This window comes from Cydia strobilella, chromosome 14 (assembly GCF_947568885.1).
Source record: "Cydia strobilella chromosome 14, ilCydStro3.1, whole genome shotgun sequence".
Lineage (NCBI taxonomy): Eukaryota > Metazoa > Arthropoda > Insecta > Lepidoptera > Tortricidae > Cydia > Cydia strobilella.
The window spans coordinates 1,962,682-1,979,400 of NC_086054.1; the positions used below are offsets into that span (position 1 = coordinate 1,962,682).

General features: G+C 43.9%; 1 protein-coding gene across 1 annotated transcript in view; it reads left to right on the forward strand.

The window, feature by feature from the left end:
* Positions 1-16,719, forward strand: part of LOC134747017 (uncharacterized) — a 242,926-nt gene that overhangs the window by 158,543 nt on the left and 67,664 nt on the right. Inside the window, exons 3-4 of the mRNA XM_063681560.1 lie at positions 10,939-11,041; positions 11,820-11,961. Of these exons, the coding sequence (XP_063537630.1) occupies positions 10,951-11,041; positions 11,820-11,961 (233 nt within the window). The 5' untranslated portion in view covers positions 10,939-10,950. The remainder of the gene's footprint in view (positions 1-10,938; positions 11,042-11,819; positions 11,962-16,719) is intronic.

The following is a 16,719-nucleotide window of genomic DNA, read 5'->3' on the forward strand; positions in this document are numbered from 1 at the left end:
TATTATTAGTTATGAGATATTTACTTCACGAAAATAAACTATAAAGCTATACTTGAATTCGTTTTAAACAGTAGTTTTACAAATTAAATATATGTACTAAATTTTAGTTTTGTAGGTAGTTTTATTTTTATACACTAATTTTGTTATTAATGAAGAATGATTTTAGGTTTTACTCGTAATTTAAAAGAATAAACTGTCCATGTGTAAGAGCAAGGAAAAGACAAGTTTTTTTCACTTTAATTGACCTCATGAGAAATGTCTACAATCAAAACTTGCTCTTCCTAAAAACTTTAAATATTAAGAATTATAAGCGTTCAAGCCTGAAAACTGTTTAAACTGTTTAACCAGTAAAACTTAGCTCCAGCAGCTTTTCGCGACATACAGTAAACCCCAAATATACAACATCTCAGTTACCTAATAAGGAAGTCAATGACAGCGAGAGTTGGCGGACGACGCCCTTCACCCCACCTCTTAGTTCCCCATCTAACCTCCGCGTCTGAGAAAAAACACGAAGATAAATTTAGGCTTAACCCATAACGGTTAGGTATCAAGTTTCACAGGCTAAAGACCTTGGTAACTCGAGATTACTTAAAACATTGATTTAGTTGCTGTTTGAGTTCGGTTTCCAACTGGTAGTTACTTATTATTACGTTCAGGTATAGGTCTAGTATCTCCATAACGACCGGTTTTGCTCAGGTACTGTTTGAGTTCGGTTGCCAACTGGTAGTTACTTATTATTACGTTCAGGTATAGGTCTAGTATCTCCATAACGACCGGTTTTGCTCAGGTACTGTTTGAGTTCGGTTGCCAACTGGTAGTTACTTATTATTACGTTCAGGTATAGGTCTAGTATCTCCATAACGACCGGTTTTGCTCAGGTACTGTTTGAGTTCGGTTGCCAACTGGTAGTTACTTATTATTACGTTCAGGTATAGGTCTAGTATCTCCATAACGACCGGTTTTGCTCAGGTACTGTTTGAGTTCGGTTGCCAACTGGTAGTTACTTATTATTACGTTCAGGTATAGGTCTAGTATCTCCATAACAACCGGTTTTGCGCCGCTCTCATCCATCGGCTCCCCGCGACCTTAACCAGATCGTCGGACCATCTTGTTGTGGGTCTTTTCGTGCTGCGTTTTCCGGTTCGCGGTCGCCACTCAAGAACCTTTCTGCCCCATCGACCATCGGTCCTACGAGCAATATGTCCCGCCCACTGCCATTTTAGACTGGCCTCTCGCTGAACCTTAAATTAGTTAACAATATTGTTTTCTTACGAAACTGGATGTATGAATCCTGTTTTTCACACCTTACTTTTATTAACATAAAAAAAAAACGACTAAAATACATAAAATCTTGTAAGAATATTGTCCATAATATCAATGTCCAGGGAGGAAAATGAGGACTACGTTTGTATGGAGAATCGATCATCCCCTTTCCTCTTAAAAAGTTCTGTAACTCGCCAAAAACCCCAAAGTTTGACATCGTTGTCAAGTGCAGTATTAGGGATCGGCCCGGCAATGACCTAAATGCAGCCCGCGGCGTCCCGCCAAGTCATATGCCAAATGCCAAGGCTTCCTCCAATTCTCGTTTTCCTGGTTCCACAGCGGCCACAGCGGTGTTTAAACAATCTTGAGCAAAAAAAAACTAACAGAACAGTTCCTCTTAGCAACAGTTCCTTTTTATTAAATGGCCAGTGAATGTTTTTCAGAGCAAATATCTCAATATTTCATTTCATGCTTAGAATCATAAAAAAAATCTACAAGTGCATTTCCATCACGGGCCAGGTTCCGGCAATGACCTAAATCTGCTCGCACCGGGTCCCAGCCATATCACAATCTAAATGCCAAGGTTCCATTTCACGTTTTCCTTGATTCCAATGTTTACAATAAAACACGTCCTACAGCCTGTGAACAAAGGCTTTGTCGACATGTTCTTTATCTGAGTCATTAATATTTGTAAAAGGCATTCTGATATTCTTATGACAAAAAAAACTGAAGTAATTGCATACTAGCTTTTGCCTGCGGCTTCGTCTGCATAGTATTAGTATTTAGGGTGGCTTGTTTTTTTATCCAATTTGCTATTTATTGATTCCCTATACCAACTTCCTTATATCCTTCCGTGTCATTTGAGAGACCATTCTAACTTCTAACGCCTTGATAAAATGATTTAATTTGAGCATAATAGTTACATCAATGTCAGGCGAGGCATCAATTATCTCACTTTCGGGGTGGCAGTGAGATAATTTTCACCCTCTTAAGGGATGATTTCCGGGAAAAAAAAACTATCCTATATCCTTCCCAGCAGTGTTGGCCGTAATTGTTAATTTTAATTAACCATTGATCAATTTTATTAACCATTAGTTCCGCCATTAACCAATTGCATTAAAGTTAATTCGGATTAAAGTTAATTCGGATTAAATTTTTGAGACGTTAATGGCCATTGAAGTTAATTCGGATTAACTTTAATTCGGATTAACTTCAATGGGCATGAAAGTCAAATAATTAATCCGAATTACTCTCAATTTGGATTAACGTCTAATAAAATTACATTCGTGATATTTTAAAATGAGAGAGCAAAATGACCCTGACTGAACCCTGGCAGTAGTAGCAGTACCTACCTACTACCTAGTAGAATTCTGGTTTGGTGCAACACAGACATACGCGGTTTTGGTCATTTAAATCGTCTTGATGAGCACTTCGGAGAGCCGTACCCATGATAGAGCTGATGCTGAACCCTGGCAGTACCTAATGGATCTAAGGTTTGGTGCAACATAGGCACAGGCTGTTTTAGTCATCCGACTCGTCTTGATGAGCACTTCGGAGAGCCATACCCATGATAGAGCTGATGCTGAACCCTGGCAGTACCTAATGGATCTAAGGTTTGGTGCAACATAGGCACAGGCTGTTTTAGTCATCCGACTCGTCTTGATGAGCACTTCGGAGAGCCATACCCATGATAGAGCTGATGCTGAACCCTGGCAGTACCTAATGGATCTAAGGTTTGGTGCAACATAGGCACACGCTGTTTTAGTCATCCGACTCGTCTTGATGAGCACTTATGAGAGCAGTACCCATAATGGAGCTGATGCTGAACCCTGGCAGTACCTAGCGGAACTAAGGTTTGGTGCAACGTAGGCACACGCTGTTTTAGTCATCCGACTCGTCTTGATGAGCACTTAGGAGAGCAGTACCCATGATAGAGCTGATGCTGAACCCTGGCAGTACCTAGTGGATCTAAGGTTTGGTGCATCATAGGGACACGCTGTTTTAGTCACCCGACTCGTCTTGATAAGCACTTAGGAGAGCGGTACCCATGATAGAGCTGATGCTGAACCCTGGCAGTACCTAGTGGATCTAAGGTTTGGTGCAATATAGGCACACGCTGTTTTAGTCACCCGACTCGTCTTGATGAGCACTTAGGAGAGCGGTACCCATGATAGAGCTGATGCTGAACCCTGGCAGTACCTAGTGGATCTAAGGTTTGGTGCAACATAGGCACACGCTGTTTTAGTCACCCGACTCGTCTTGATGAGCACTTAGGAGAGCAGTACCCATGATAGAGCTGATGCTGAACCCTGGCAATACCTAGTGGATCTAAGGTTTGGTGCAACATAGGCACACGCTGTTTTAGTCACCCGACTCGTCTTGATGAGCACTTAGGAGAGCAGTACCCATGATAGAGCTGATGCTGAACCCTGGCAGTACCTAGTGGATCTAAGGTTTGGTGCATCATAGGGACACGCTGTTTTAGTCACCCGACTCGTCTTGATAAGCACTTAGGAGAGCGGTACCCATGATAGAGCTGATGCTGAACCCTGGCAGTACCTAGTGGATCTAAGGTTTGGTGCAATATAGGCACACGCTGTTTTAGTCACCCGACTCGTCTTGATGAGCACTTAGGAGAGCGGTACCCATGATAGAGCTGATGCTGAACCCTGGCAGTACCTAGTGGATCTAAGGTTTGGTGCAACATAGGCACACGCTGTTTTAGTCACCCGACTCGTCTTGATGAGCACTTAGGAGAGCAGTACCCATGATAGAGCTGATGCTGAACCCTGGCAGTACCTAGTGGATCTAAGGTTTGGTGCAACATAGGCACACGCTGTTTTAGTCACCCGACTCGTCTTGATGAGCACTTAGGAGAGCAGTACCCATGATAGAGCTGATGCTGAACCCTGGCAGTACCTAGTGGATCTAAGGTTTGGTGCAACATAGGCACACGCTGTTTTAGTCACCCGACTCGTCTTGATGAGCACTTAGGAGAGCAGTACCCATAATGGAGCTGATGCTGAACCCTGGCAGTACCTAGTGGATCTAAGGTTTGGTGCAACATAGGCACACGCTGTTTTAGTCACCCGACTCGTCTTGATGAGCACTTAGGAGAGCAGTACCCATGATAGAGCTGATGCTGAACCCTGGCAGTACCTCGCGGAACTAAGGTTTGGTGCAACATAGGCACACGCTGTTTTTAGTCATCCGATTCGTCTTGATGAGCACTTAGGAGAGCAGTACCCATGATAGAGCTGATGCTGAACCCTGGAACTACCTAGTGGATCTAAGGTTTGGTGCAACATAGGCACACGCTGTTTTAGTCACCTGACTCGTCTTGATGAGCACTTAGGAGAGCAGTACCCATAATGGAGCTGATGCTGAACCCTGGCAGTACCTAGCGGAACTAAGGTTTGGTGCAACATAGGCACACGCTGTTTTAGTCATCCGACTCGTCTTGATGAGCACTTAGGAGTGCAGTACCCATGATAGAGCTGATGCTGAACCCTGGCAGTACCTAATGGATCTAAGGTTTGGTGCAACATAGGCACACGCTGTTTTAGTCATCCGACTCGTCTTGATGAGCACTTATGAGAGCAGTACCCATAATGGAGCTGATGCTGAACCCTGGCAGTACCTAGCGGAACTAAGGTTTGGTGCAACGTAGGCACACGCTGTTTTAGTCATCCGACTCGTCTTGATGAGCACTTAGGAGAGCAGTACCCATGATAGAGCTGATGCTGAACCCTGGCAGTACCTAATGGATCTAAGGTTTGGTGCGACATAGGCACACGCTGTTTTAGTCATCCGACTCGTCTTGATGAGCACTTATGAGAGCAGTACCCATAATGGAGCTGATGCTGAACCCTGGCAGTACCTAGCGGAACTAAGGTTTGGTGCAACGTAGGCACACGCTGTTTTAGTCATCCGACTCGTCTTGATGAGCACTTAGGAGAGCAGTACCCATGATAGAGCTGATGCTGAACCCTGGCAGTACCTAGTGGATCTAAGGTTTGGTGCATCATAGGGACACGCTGTTTTAGTCACCCGACTCGTCTTGATAAGCACTTAGGAGAGCGGTACCCATGATAGAGCTGATGCTGAACCCTGGCAGTACCTAGTGGATCTAGGGTTTGGTGCAACATAGGCACACGCTGTTTTAGTCACCCGACTCGTCTTGATGAGCACTTAGGAGAGCAGTACCCATAATGGAGCTGATGCTGAACCCTGGCAGTACATAGTGGATCTAAGGTTTGGTGCAACATAGGCACGCGCTGTTTAGGTCATCCGACTCGTCTTGATGAGCACTTAGAAGAGCAGTACCCATGATAGAGCTGATGCTGAACCCTGGCAGTACCTAGTGGGTCTAAGGTTTGGTGCAACATAGGCACACGCTGTTTTAGTCATCCGACTCGTCTTGATGAGCACTTAGGAGAGCAGTACCCATGATAGAGCTGATGCTGAACCCTGGCAGTACCTAATGGATCTAAGGTTTGGTGCAACATAGGCACACGCTGTTTTAGTCATCCGACTCGTCTTGATGAGCACTTAGGAGAGCAGTACCCATGATAGAGCTGATGCTGAACCCTGGCAGTACCTAATGGATCTAAGGTTTGGTGCGACATAGGCACACGCTGTTTTAGTCATCCGACTCGTCTTGATGAGCACTTATGAGAGCAGTACCCATAATGGAGCTGATGCTGAACCCTGGCAGTACCTAGCGGAACTAAGGTTTGGTGCAACGTAGGCACACGCTGTTTTAGTCATCCGACTCGTCTTGATGAGCACTTAGGAGAGCAGTGCCCATGATAGAGCTGATGCTGAACCCTGGCAGTACCTAGTGGATCTAAGGTTTGGTGCATCATAGGGACACGCTGTTTTAGTCACCCGACTCGTCTTGATAAGCACTTAGGAGAGCGGTACCCATGATAGAGCTGATGCTGAACCCTGGCAGTACCTAGTGGATCTAGGGTTTGGTGCAACATAGGCACACGCTGTTTTAGTCACCCGACTCGTCTTGATGAGCACTTAGGAGAGCAGTACCCATAATGGAGCTGATGCTGAACCCTGGCAGTACATAGTGGAACTAAGGTTTGGTGCAACATAGGCACGCGCTGTTTTGGTCATCCGACTCGTCTTGATGAGCACTTAGGAGAGCAGTACCCATGATAGAGCTGATGCTGAACCCTGGCAATACCTAGTGGATCTAAGGTAGGTGGTAAGGCTCTATCATGGGTACCGCTCTCCTAAGTGCTCATCAAGACGAGTCGGGTGACTAAAACAGCGTGTGCCTATGTTGCACCAAACCTTAGATCCACTAGGTACTGCCAGGGTTCAGCATCAGCTCTATCATGGGTACTGCTCTTCTAAGTGCTCATCAAGACGAGTCGGATGACCTAAACAGCGCGTGCCTATGTTGCACCAAACCTTAGATCCACTATGTACTGCCAGGGTTCAGCATCAGCTCTATCATGGGTACCGCTCTCCTAAGTGCTTATCAAGACGAGTCGGGTGACTAAAACAGCGTGTCCCTATGATGCACCAAACCTTAGATCCACTAGGTACTGCCAGGGTTCAGCATCAGCTCTATCATGGGTACTGCTCTTCTAAGTGCTCATCAAGACGAGTCGGATGACCTAAACAGCGCGTGCCTATGTTGCACCAAACCTTAGATCCACTATGTACTGCCAGGGTTCAGCATCAGCTCCATTATGGGTACTGCTCTCCTAAGTGCTCATCAAGACGAGTCGGGTGACTAAAACAGCGTGTGCCTATGTTGCACCAAACCCTAGATCCACTAGGTACTGCCAGGGTTCAGCATCAGCTCTATCGTGGGTACCGCTCTCCTAAGTGCTCATCAAGACGAGTCAGATGACCAAAACAGCGCGTGCCTATGTTGCACCAAACCTTAGATCCACTAGGTACTGCCAGGGTGCAGCATCAGCTCTATCATGGGTACTGCTCTCCTAAGTGCTCATCAAGACGAGTCGGACGACCTAAACAGCGTGTGCCTATGTTGCACCAAACCTTAGATCCACTAGGTACTGCCAGGGTTCAGCATCAGCTCTATCATGGGTACCGCTCTACTAAGTGCTCATCAAGACGAGTCGGGTGACTAAAACAGCGTGTGCCTATGTTGCACCAAACCTTAGATCCACTAGGTACTGCCAGGGTTCAGCATCAGCTCTATCATGGGTACTGCTCTCCTAAGTGCTCATCAAGACGAGTCGGATGACTAAAACAGCGTGTGCCTATGTTGCACCAAACCTTAGATCCACTAGGTAGTGCCAGGGTTCAGCATCAGCTCTATCATGGGTACTGCTCTCCTAAGTGCTCATCAAGACGAGTCGGGTGACTAAAACAGCGTGTGCCTATGTTGCACCAAACCTTAGATCCACTAGGTACTGCCAGGGTTCAGCATCAGCTCTATCATGGGTACCGCTCTCCTAAGTGCTCATCAAGACGAGTCGGGTGACTAAAACAGCGTGTGCCTATGTTGCACCAAACCTTAGATCCACTAGGTACTGCCAGGGTTCAGCATCAGCTCTATCATGGGTACTGCTCTCCTAAGTGCTCATCAAGACGAGTCGGGTGACTAAAACAGCGTGTGCCTATGTTGCACCAAACCTTAGATCCACTAGGTACTGCCAGGGTTCAGCATCAGCTCCATTATGGGTACTGCTCTCCTAAGTGCTCATCAAGACGAGTCGGGTGACTAAAACAGCGTGTGCCTATGTTGCACCAAACCTTAGATCCACTAGGTACTGCTAGGGTTCAGCATCAGCTCTATCATGGGTACCGCTCTCCTAAGTGCTCATCAAGACGAGTCGGGTGACTAAAACAGCGTGTGCCTATGTTGCACCAAACCTTAGATCCACTAGGTAGTGCCAGGGTTCAGCATCAGCTCTATCATGGGTACTGCTCTCCTAAGTGCTCATCAAGACGAGTCGGATGACTAAAACAGCGTGTGCCTATGTTGCACCAAACCTTAGTTCCGCTAGGTACTGCCAGGGTTCAGCATCACCTCCATTATGGGTACTGCTCTCCTAAGTGCTCATCAAGACGAGTCGGGTGACTAAAACAGCGTGTGCCTATGTTGCACCAAACCTTAGATCCATTAGGTACTGCCAGGGTTCAGCATCAGCTCTATCATGGGTATGGCTCTCCGAAGTGCTCATCAAGACGAGTCGGATGACTAAAACAGCGTGTGCCTATGTTGCACCAAACCTTAGATCCATTAGGTACTGCCAGGGTTCAGCATCAGCTCTATCGTGGGTACGGCTCTCCGAAGTGCTCATCAAGACGATTTAAATGACCAAAACCGCGTATGTCTGTGTTGCACCAAACCAGAATTCTACTAGGTAGTAGGTAGGTACTGCTACTACTGCCAGGGTTCAGTCAGGGTCATTTTGCTGTCTCATTTTAAAATATCACGAATGTAATTTTATTAGACGTTGATGCAATTGAGAGTAATTCTAATAAATTTTTAGAAACTTTAATGGCCATTGAAGTTAATCCGAATTAAAGTTAATCCGAATTAACTTCAATGGCCTCAAAAATTTAATCCGAATTAACTTTAATCCGAATTAACTTTAATCCGAATTAAATGGCTAATGGTTAATGGCCATTAACCTTTTTAATTGTTAATTTTTAATGGTTAATGGCATTAGCGTTCGGCCAACACTGCTTCCCAGGGACAAAGACTGTCTATGTAAAATTTCAACTGAATCGGTTCAGCGGTTTAACCGTGAAGAGGTAACACACACAGACAGACAGACAGACTTTCGCATTTAAAATATTATTATTATGGATTAGCTTCTTTTCTATTTCATTTCATCCGTATCGTCATATCAAGAATTTAAAATTAGTAGGTAAATATAATTTGTGAGACTTGTAAAAGCTCCTAAATAGTCTAAATCTAAATACTAGAATGCTGCAGGACTTCAATAATTTACCATTTTTTTACGATAATTTTCGAAGTCACACTTCTGGATATATAGCAAGCCATATTTTGCTCCTTCAAAAACAAACACTCCATATAAACAGAACCTTGTAAACCATCCCAGCTGTAACTGGGTCACTGCCGGGACCCTGGGACCTCGCACTCACTGCAATTGATCCCGTTATTCCATTCTGAACCGTGTTTTCATCGGGATAGAGGTGAAATTGCACGTACGACGATGATTGGTTACGTACGTACACATACGTATTGTTTGGGTTTAAAGGGAAACCATATTGTATGATATTATTTACATACCTTAGATTACCTACACGATTTTTGAAATAAAAGGAAAAATCGAATTTAAACTGTTGTAAGACTCCGCTGTCTGTCTGTCTGTCTGTCACCAGGCTGTATCTCATGAACTGTCATAGCTAGACAGTTGAAACTTTCACAGATGATGTATTTCTGTTGCGGCTATAACAACAAATACTAAAAACAAAATAATATAAATATTTAAGTGGGGCTCCCATACAAAAAACGTGAACTTTTTTGCCGTTTATTGCGTAATAGTACGGAACCCTTGGAGCGCGAGTCCGACTCGCACTTGGCCGCTTTTCTTTCATTTCGAAAGTTGAAATGCAAAATATAGATAGCGTCCGGAACGGTATAATTTTATTTTGGAAAGATATTTATTTTATTGAATTGGCAAACTTAGCGAGTAATCCACCAACATTTATCAGGTATCTGAGGGGCTACTGTAAAAACCGAAATTCGCAAATTGCGGGATCTTTCTCTTGTACTCCAATGAAGGCGTAATTAGAGTGACAGAGAAAAATGCCCGCAATTTGCGAGCTTCGATTTTCGCGGTTATAGCCCTGCTAATTAACGGTCAGAAACAAGTTAAACACCACTTAATAGGATAATTTATTTGCCTTGTTAATTAAACAATAATTGATTTTAAACTGATGATAATGTTGTAGCTATTCAAGTTATTTATATATGAAAATAATTTATTGCATTTCATTTGATTCATAATCATTGTGTCATTTAAATAATACGTGACAATGACGATACGTTTCTTAGCCAGAAACATATAAATAAGATATTATATGGACATTCTTACACAAATTGACTAAGTCCCACGGTAAGCCCAAGGAGGCTTGGGTTATGGGTACTCAGACAACGATATATATAATATATAAATACTTAAATAACTAGAAAACATCCATGACTCAGGAACAAATATCTGTGCTCATCACACAAATAAATGCCCTTACCGGGATTCGAACCCAGGACCATCGGCTTCACAGGCAGGGTCACTACCCACTAGGCCAGACCGGTCGTCAAATATACATATCTACATATCCTAGTAATGTTTCAATTTAAAAAAGAGTATACTGTTTTTTGACAGTTGTTTGGTAACTAAAAAACCGGCCAAGTACTGAGGGTTCCGTACTTTTTAGTATTTGTTGCTATAGCGGCAACTAAAATACATCATCTGTGAAAATTTCAGCTATCACGGTTCGTGAGATACAGCCTGGTGACAGACAGATGGACAGACAGACAGACGGACAGTAGAGTCTTAGTAATAGGGTCCCGTTTTTACCCTTTGGGTACGGAACCCTAATAATAGGACTATAGACAATTTGGTTTTCGGTCAGTAGGAAAGGACTACGACGGAATACTTGGCTACATATTAAGTCTGATAACGTATGTTTGTTTGTCTGCAGGTTGGGAGGCGGATGTCGGGCGGCGGCGCGGGGCTGATGTCGTGCGTGCGCGAGGGCTCGCTGGAGCCTCCTTACAGACCGCACACCGACACACATAATCATGGTAACACGTGTTTTTTATCGCACTTGGATCCCTTGCTTCGCTCAAGGTTCCTCGCTCTAAAATATCGCTAAACTCAAGGTTTCACGGTAGACTCCATCGCTACGCTCTATAGGTTCCTCGCTCTAAAATATCGCTAAACTCAAGGTTCCACGCTAGAATCCATCGCTACGCTCATGATTCCACGCTAGAATGCATTGTTGCACTCAAAATTCGGCATTGCGCAAACCATTCCCTTCGCACTAGATTCAGCTCGACAGTTTGTAACAACTCTGAAGCATTGTTCGAAATATGCCGCATACGACTAAAATCGAAATAGCTCAGATTAACAAGTAAAAACCATCTTAGCACGCTTAAAGGCCTGTGCACACCAGGTTGTTATATACGTTTGCGTTGTAATATACACATCCTTATGAGAGACGGCACACCGCTTGCGTGACGTGTGCGTGCACGGCTCCAACATTATAGCGCACGTGCACGTGCAAGGCTACACACACGCAGCCGCTGTGCTCTGGCCTTCCCTCAAAGGGTGATACCGGGATAAAAGTAGTAAATATAAAAAAAACAGGACAAGTGCGAGTCGGACTCGCTCACCGAGGGTTCCGTACTTTTTAGTATTTGTTGTTGTAGCCGCAACAGAAATACATCATCTGTGAAAATTTCAACTGTCTAGCTATCACGGTTAATAAGATACAGCCTGGTGACAGACAGACGGACAGCGGAGTCTTAGTAATAGGGTCCCGTTTTTACTTTTCCTAAATATTCCTTTTTCAAATTCCAGGCGAAGGCCGCACGGGCAGATTCCTACGAGGACTGCGTCGCATGTTCAAGAGACGAGGGAGTGCGACAAGGAACGCCTCTCCCGACCCTCGCAGCAGCTCTACTGGCGAACTGCTCGCGGCCGAGCGGCAAGCTAGGAGGAAGTGAGTTCACTTTACCTTACAACACAATGAAAATCATCGAATTTAAACTATCTTGAGACATTAGAACTTACGTACTTAAGTACGTGACACCCGCCCGTAGTGACCGCTACTCACTCAGGCACTTTTAGTGCTTGAAAATGGAAACATGTCGCGCGAGTGACTAAAAATACGCGAGTGAAACCGCTAAGTTAGCTAAAAACGATAATCTTGAAAATGGCCATAAATTCATATTTAGACTCCAAAAGGGCGGAAATGGAGGCACTTTTTAGTGAAAATTGTCATAGTAGTCGTTTTTTAGGTTTTCAAGGGCTCAGATTTCTGAAACATTTCGCGCATATAGTTAAGAGTGACAGAGCTAGCACTAGTGCATCACGCTTTAATCGCTATATATAGTTAAGAATGACAGGGCGCGCTCTAGTCGCTGTTCTGAGGTTATTGAGGGAGGGAGCTCGCGGCCGAGCGGCAAGCTAGGAGGAAGTGAGTTCGCTTTACCATACAATGTAATCAAAGTACTCGTTTCGAGGTTTTCTAGTGTGTGAATATTGAAAAAGAAGTAATTTTTGGTGAAAATTGTCATGGTACTCGGTTTTGAGGTTTTTAGAGGTGCGGTTCTTGAAAAGGATGATCAATTTGGAATCGTGGATGGCGGACATGTACCTTTTCTTTAAAATCGTCATTGTACTCGGTTTCGAGGTTGTCGGGGGTGTGGGTCTCGAAAATCCGGATCCGAATCGGAATCCAATAAAGCAGAAATGTACCTATAGGTACAGTGAGATACGAATGAATTCATTGATAAAGTCGCCATGCACTTTTACGGCTGATGGTACAGTCGCCATCAGATATATCGGAGCGGCCGTGGTTCTCACAAATATCTGGACACGCCTCTATTGTCAAGGCGTTAGAGTGCGTGTTTAGATATTTTTGAGCACCTCGGCCGCTCCGATATATCTGATGGTGACTGTACGTCTTGGAGTAGTATCACTCATTTTATTAAATTGGATCGCAAATGATAAAACCTAGGAGTTAACCAATTTAGAAAACATTTTTTAAGATACGGCCTGATTCTAATTTTAATAAACGTCAAAAAACGTCACTTTTGACACTGACATCCGATCCATATCGTATCGAGATCTGATTTTAGTAGTTTATTAAAATTAGGATCAGGCCGTAAGTGTCATTAATGTTATTATTAATAACTTAAGAATTATTCTCTTGTCAAGTAAGTTTGCCACTACATAAAACTCAAGCGCCTATCCGGAGTAACTGAGCAATCCCCAAAGCACAACTTAATTGTTGCCTAACAAGTTATTAATCGTACAAACTCGCAGCTTATACTCCCTAGTGCCATTCAATTTAGGTTACGACGTGTCTATTTTTACAAGCTTATATATAAGCATATACTCGTATATATTATTATTTATTTATTATTATTTATTATTTTATAAATACGTTTACACGACTTTACAGTAAACCAATACGTCATGAAACTAACACATAACAACATAGAATCATTACATTAAGTATTACATTACATTTCACACACGGATAACAAACATTACGTTACACTCGAGGGCCTAGCGTCCATCACCTCACAGAACCTCAAGCATTCGTTTCTCACAGCCACCCATCGCCATGCAATCAAATCGCATTCCGGTGCTGACGCCAAGAGCGCATTAAGTAGAGAGAGAGCGCGCGGCAGTGGCGAGTTTCTTCGCGACACAGTTCGCGCAGCCGGCACAGCTAAAAGAACGCGTCTCCGCGGCCTGAGATTTATTCTGGAGACATCTGGAACAAACAGTCGCACGAGGCGGCTCACAAGTTCCGGACAATCTGACTCTCCGCGCAGTGTTCGACACGCAGTAGATAGCAAACTAAAGGTCCGTCTGACTTCTAATGAATTGTATCCAAGGGTTCCCAAGAGATACTTGGTTGGATACAGGAACGGGTAGTACCCATAAATCTTCTTGTACAAAAACCTTAGGAAAGCTTTTTGCACTTTCTCCAGCAGTAACGCGTAAGTTGATTCATACGGTAACCATGCGATCGACGAAGCCTCTAACTTGCTTCTCACCAAGGCGTTATAAACTAGCTTAATAGCCAGTGGATCGTTAAAGTTACGCAAGTTACGGATTACAAAGCCCAGTCTTCGATAGCAGTCGGTCGCAAGTGACACTATGTGCTCGTGGAATGTGAGACGAGTATCGAAGACCACGCCTAGATCCTTAACAGAAAACACACGATTTATAGGCTCTGATCCCAAAAAGTACTGCGCAAGTACTGGAGCGCGCGAACGGCTGAAGGTACAGACACTGCACTTGGCTGGGTTGAAAAGAAGTTTGTTCTCCATACTCCACCGAAAGACCAAGTTGATGTCCGCCTGCAATGATTCACAGTCGGTTTCTTGCTCCACCCCGTAAACTAACTTCAAATCGTCAGCGTAAAGGAGGCATTGACATGACTTTAGAACAGACTGGAGGTCATTAATCATTATTCCAAACAGGAATGGTCCTAGTATGGAGCCTTGACTAACGCCCGATCGAGTATGATAAGGAGCCGAGACAAAGCAACCGTGCCGGACAAATTGCAGTCGATCACGTAGATAACTTGCAAAGAATTTCAGCAATCCAGTAGAAAAGCCAATGCAGCTTAATTTTTGCAGCAAAACATCGTTATCCACGCGATCGAAAGCCTTCCTAAAATCGAGATACAGTACATCAACCTGGATACCTCTATCAAGGTGTTCCGAAATGCTATCGACCAAAATCAGGAGATTTGTGTTTACCGATCGATTCGGTCTGAAACCGTGTTGAGCATCACACAAAAGAGGTCTAGTCTGTACTGATAGAGTTCGATGGAGTATAGACTCAAACAATTTGGCCAGCGTAGGAAGAATAGCTATTGGCCTGTAATTTTCCACCGCAGTAACATCACTCCCCTTTGGGATCGGTCTTACCCTAGATACCTTCCAATGATGCGGGTAACACCCAGTACTGAGGGCCAAGTTGAAAATAAAATGCAACGGAATCTTCAGGCTCTCTGCACACCCTTTCAAGATATACGCCGGCACGTTATCGGGCCCGACCGAACAGTTAGCCTTCATTCGTTTAATTCCTGCTTCAACCTCTTCCACTGATACGGACTTAATGTGAATGAGGTTAGAATCACGATTTTGATCTCCAATCCCCTGCCCGCTCGGTTCCAGCCGCGGAATATCAGGCAAGAATACCGCTGAAAAGTAATCGGCAAACGCACTAGCTACCTTGCTTCCAGTAAATTTTTGCCCACCAGACTCTATACTAGAGACAAAACCACCCTTTGTTTTCAAGCTGTCAAGATGTTGCCAAAAAGCACGGGGATTGTGTCTTACCCTACTCTGGATTCGATCGAGGTAATCATCATAAGCAGACGCTATACGTTCCTTAACTTTGGATCTCAATTTCGAAAACTCGTAGTAAATGTCTCTATTTTTAGTGGCTTTCCACTTTCTGTGAAGTTCTCCTTTTCGTTTAAGGTCACTTATCAGTTCTGAAGTGTACCAAATGGGATAACGCGTACTTGGTTTCCTCGGTCGAATCCGTTTCGGTATACAGAGATCAAAGACCCCATACAATTTTTTATACAAAATATCAACAGCATTGTCAACATTCACAGAACTGAAAACTTCCTGCCAGCAAATCCCCGAGATTAATTTATACAGAAGCTCATAGTTTCCCTTAGGAAAGTTCCAGTCCTGCTGCCCGTCCACATTGCCAGGTTCCAGGCGTTCGGTTGGAGCTCGACACATGAAACCATTCGTTTTAACCGATATCTCCAGAGGAGGATGGTATGCGTCTGACCTTGGAACCAGTCCACCATCCGGCATCTCCAGTACCACGCAAGTAGGAATGCGCTCTGACATCAGCACAACATCTAGTTTACCTCCATGAGCATTCCTCACCTCATTCGTTTCTTTCAAACCACAAACAGTTAAAAAATAACAATAATAACTTAGAACATTTTGGGACGAATAAACTGGATTCAAATATATATATATAAAAATATATATATATATATTATATATATATATATATATATATATATATATATATATTATTTTTTTTATAAACTGATCTGCGATTGGCCCTAGTCACACCTGATGGAAAGTGAAGACAGGGCCTAAGATGGAGCTCACCGGTTCAGTAACAGCCTATTCACTCTTGCTTTAAAGAGACCGAGGTCATATTGATCAGGGAATACAGATGGCGGGAGCGCATTACATTCTTTAGCCGTCCGTACCAAAAAGGAGGAGGCAAAACGTTTCGTGCGAACAAATGGAACGTGGACCACGAACGGGTGCATTCAAATACCCGCACGCGCCGCGTCTCGCGCCTGGATGACCGATGATGGAAAGGGGAAGGTAATATGACATTTGAGTGACGACTTTAGCAGCACTGTTGCAACGTTATTGCTGCAGCGTTGGCGCAGGTTGACTTTCGATCTCCTTTATAAAATGAGTGACGAATTAAACATTCGACAAAACTAGTCCTATGAATCGTACAAGTAAACCCAGTGGTGTAGAAGATGTTTAACGCCGGATGTCTGAAGCCAAAGGAAAGCCTTGCCCTTGCGAGCTTTATCCTATAAGAAAATAAAGGAAAAAGACTGGAAAAAGGTCCACTTGGCGTTCTATTTTCAATAACAGCGTCTAAAAGTTCGGAGAAAACCGCCACACAACCTTAGGCGTAAAACGCGTTACGAAAAGAGAGACCTAAGCCCTCG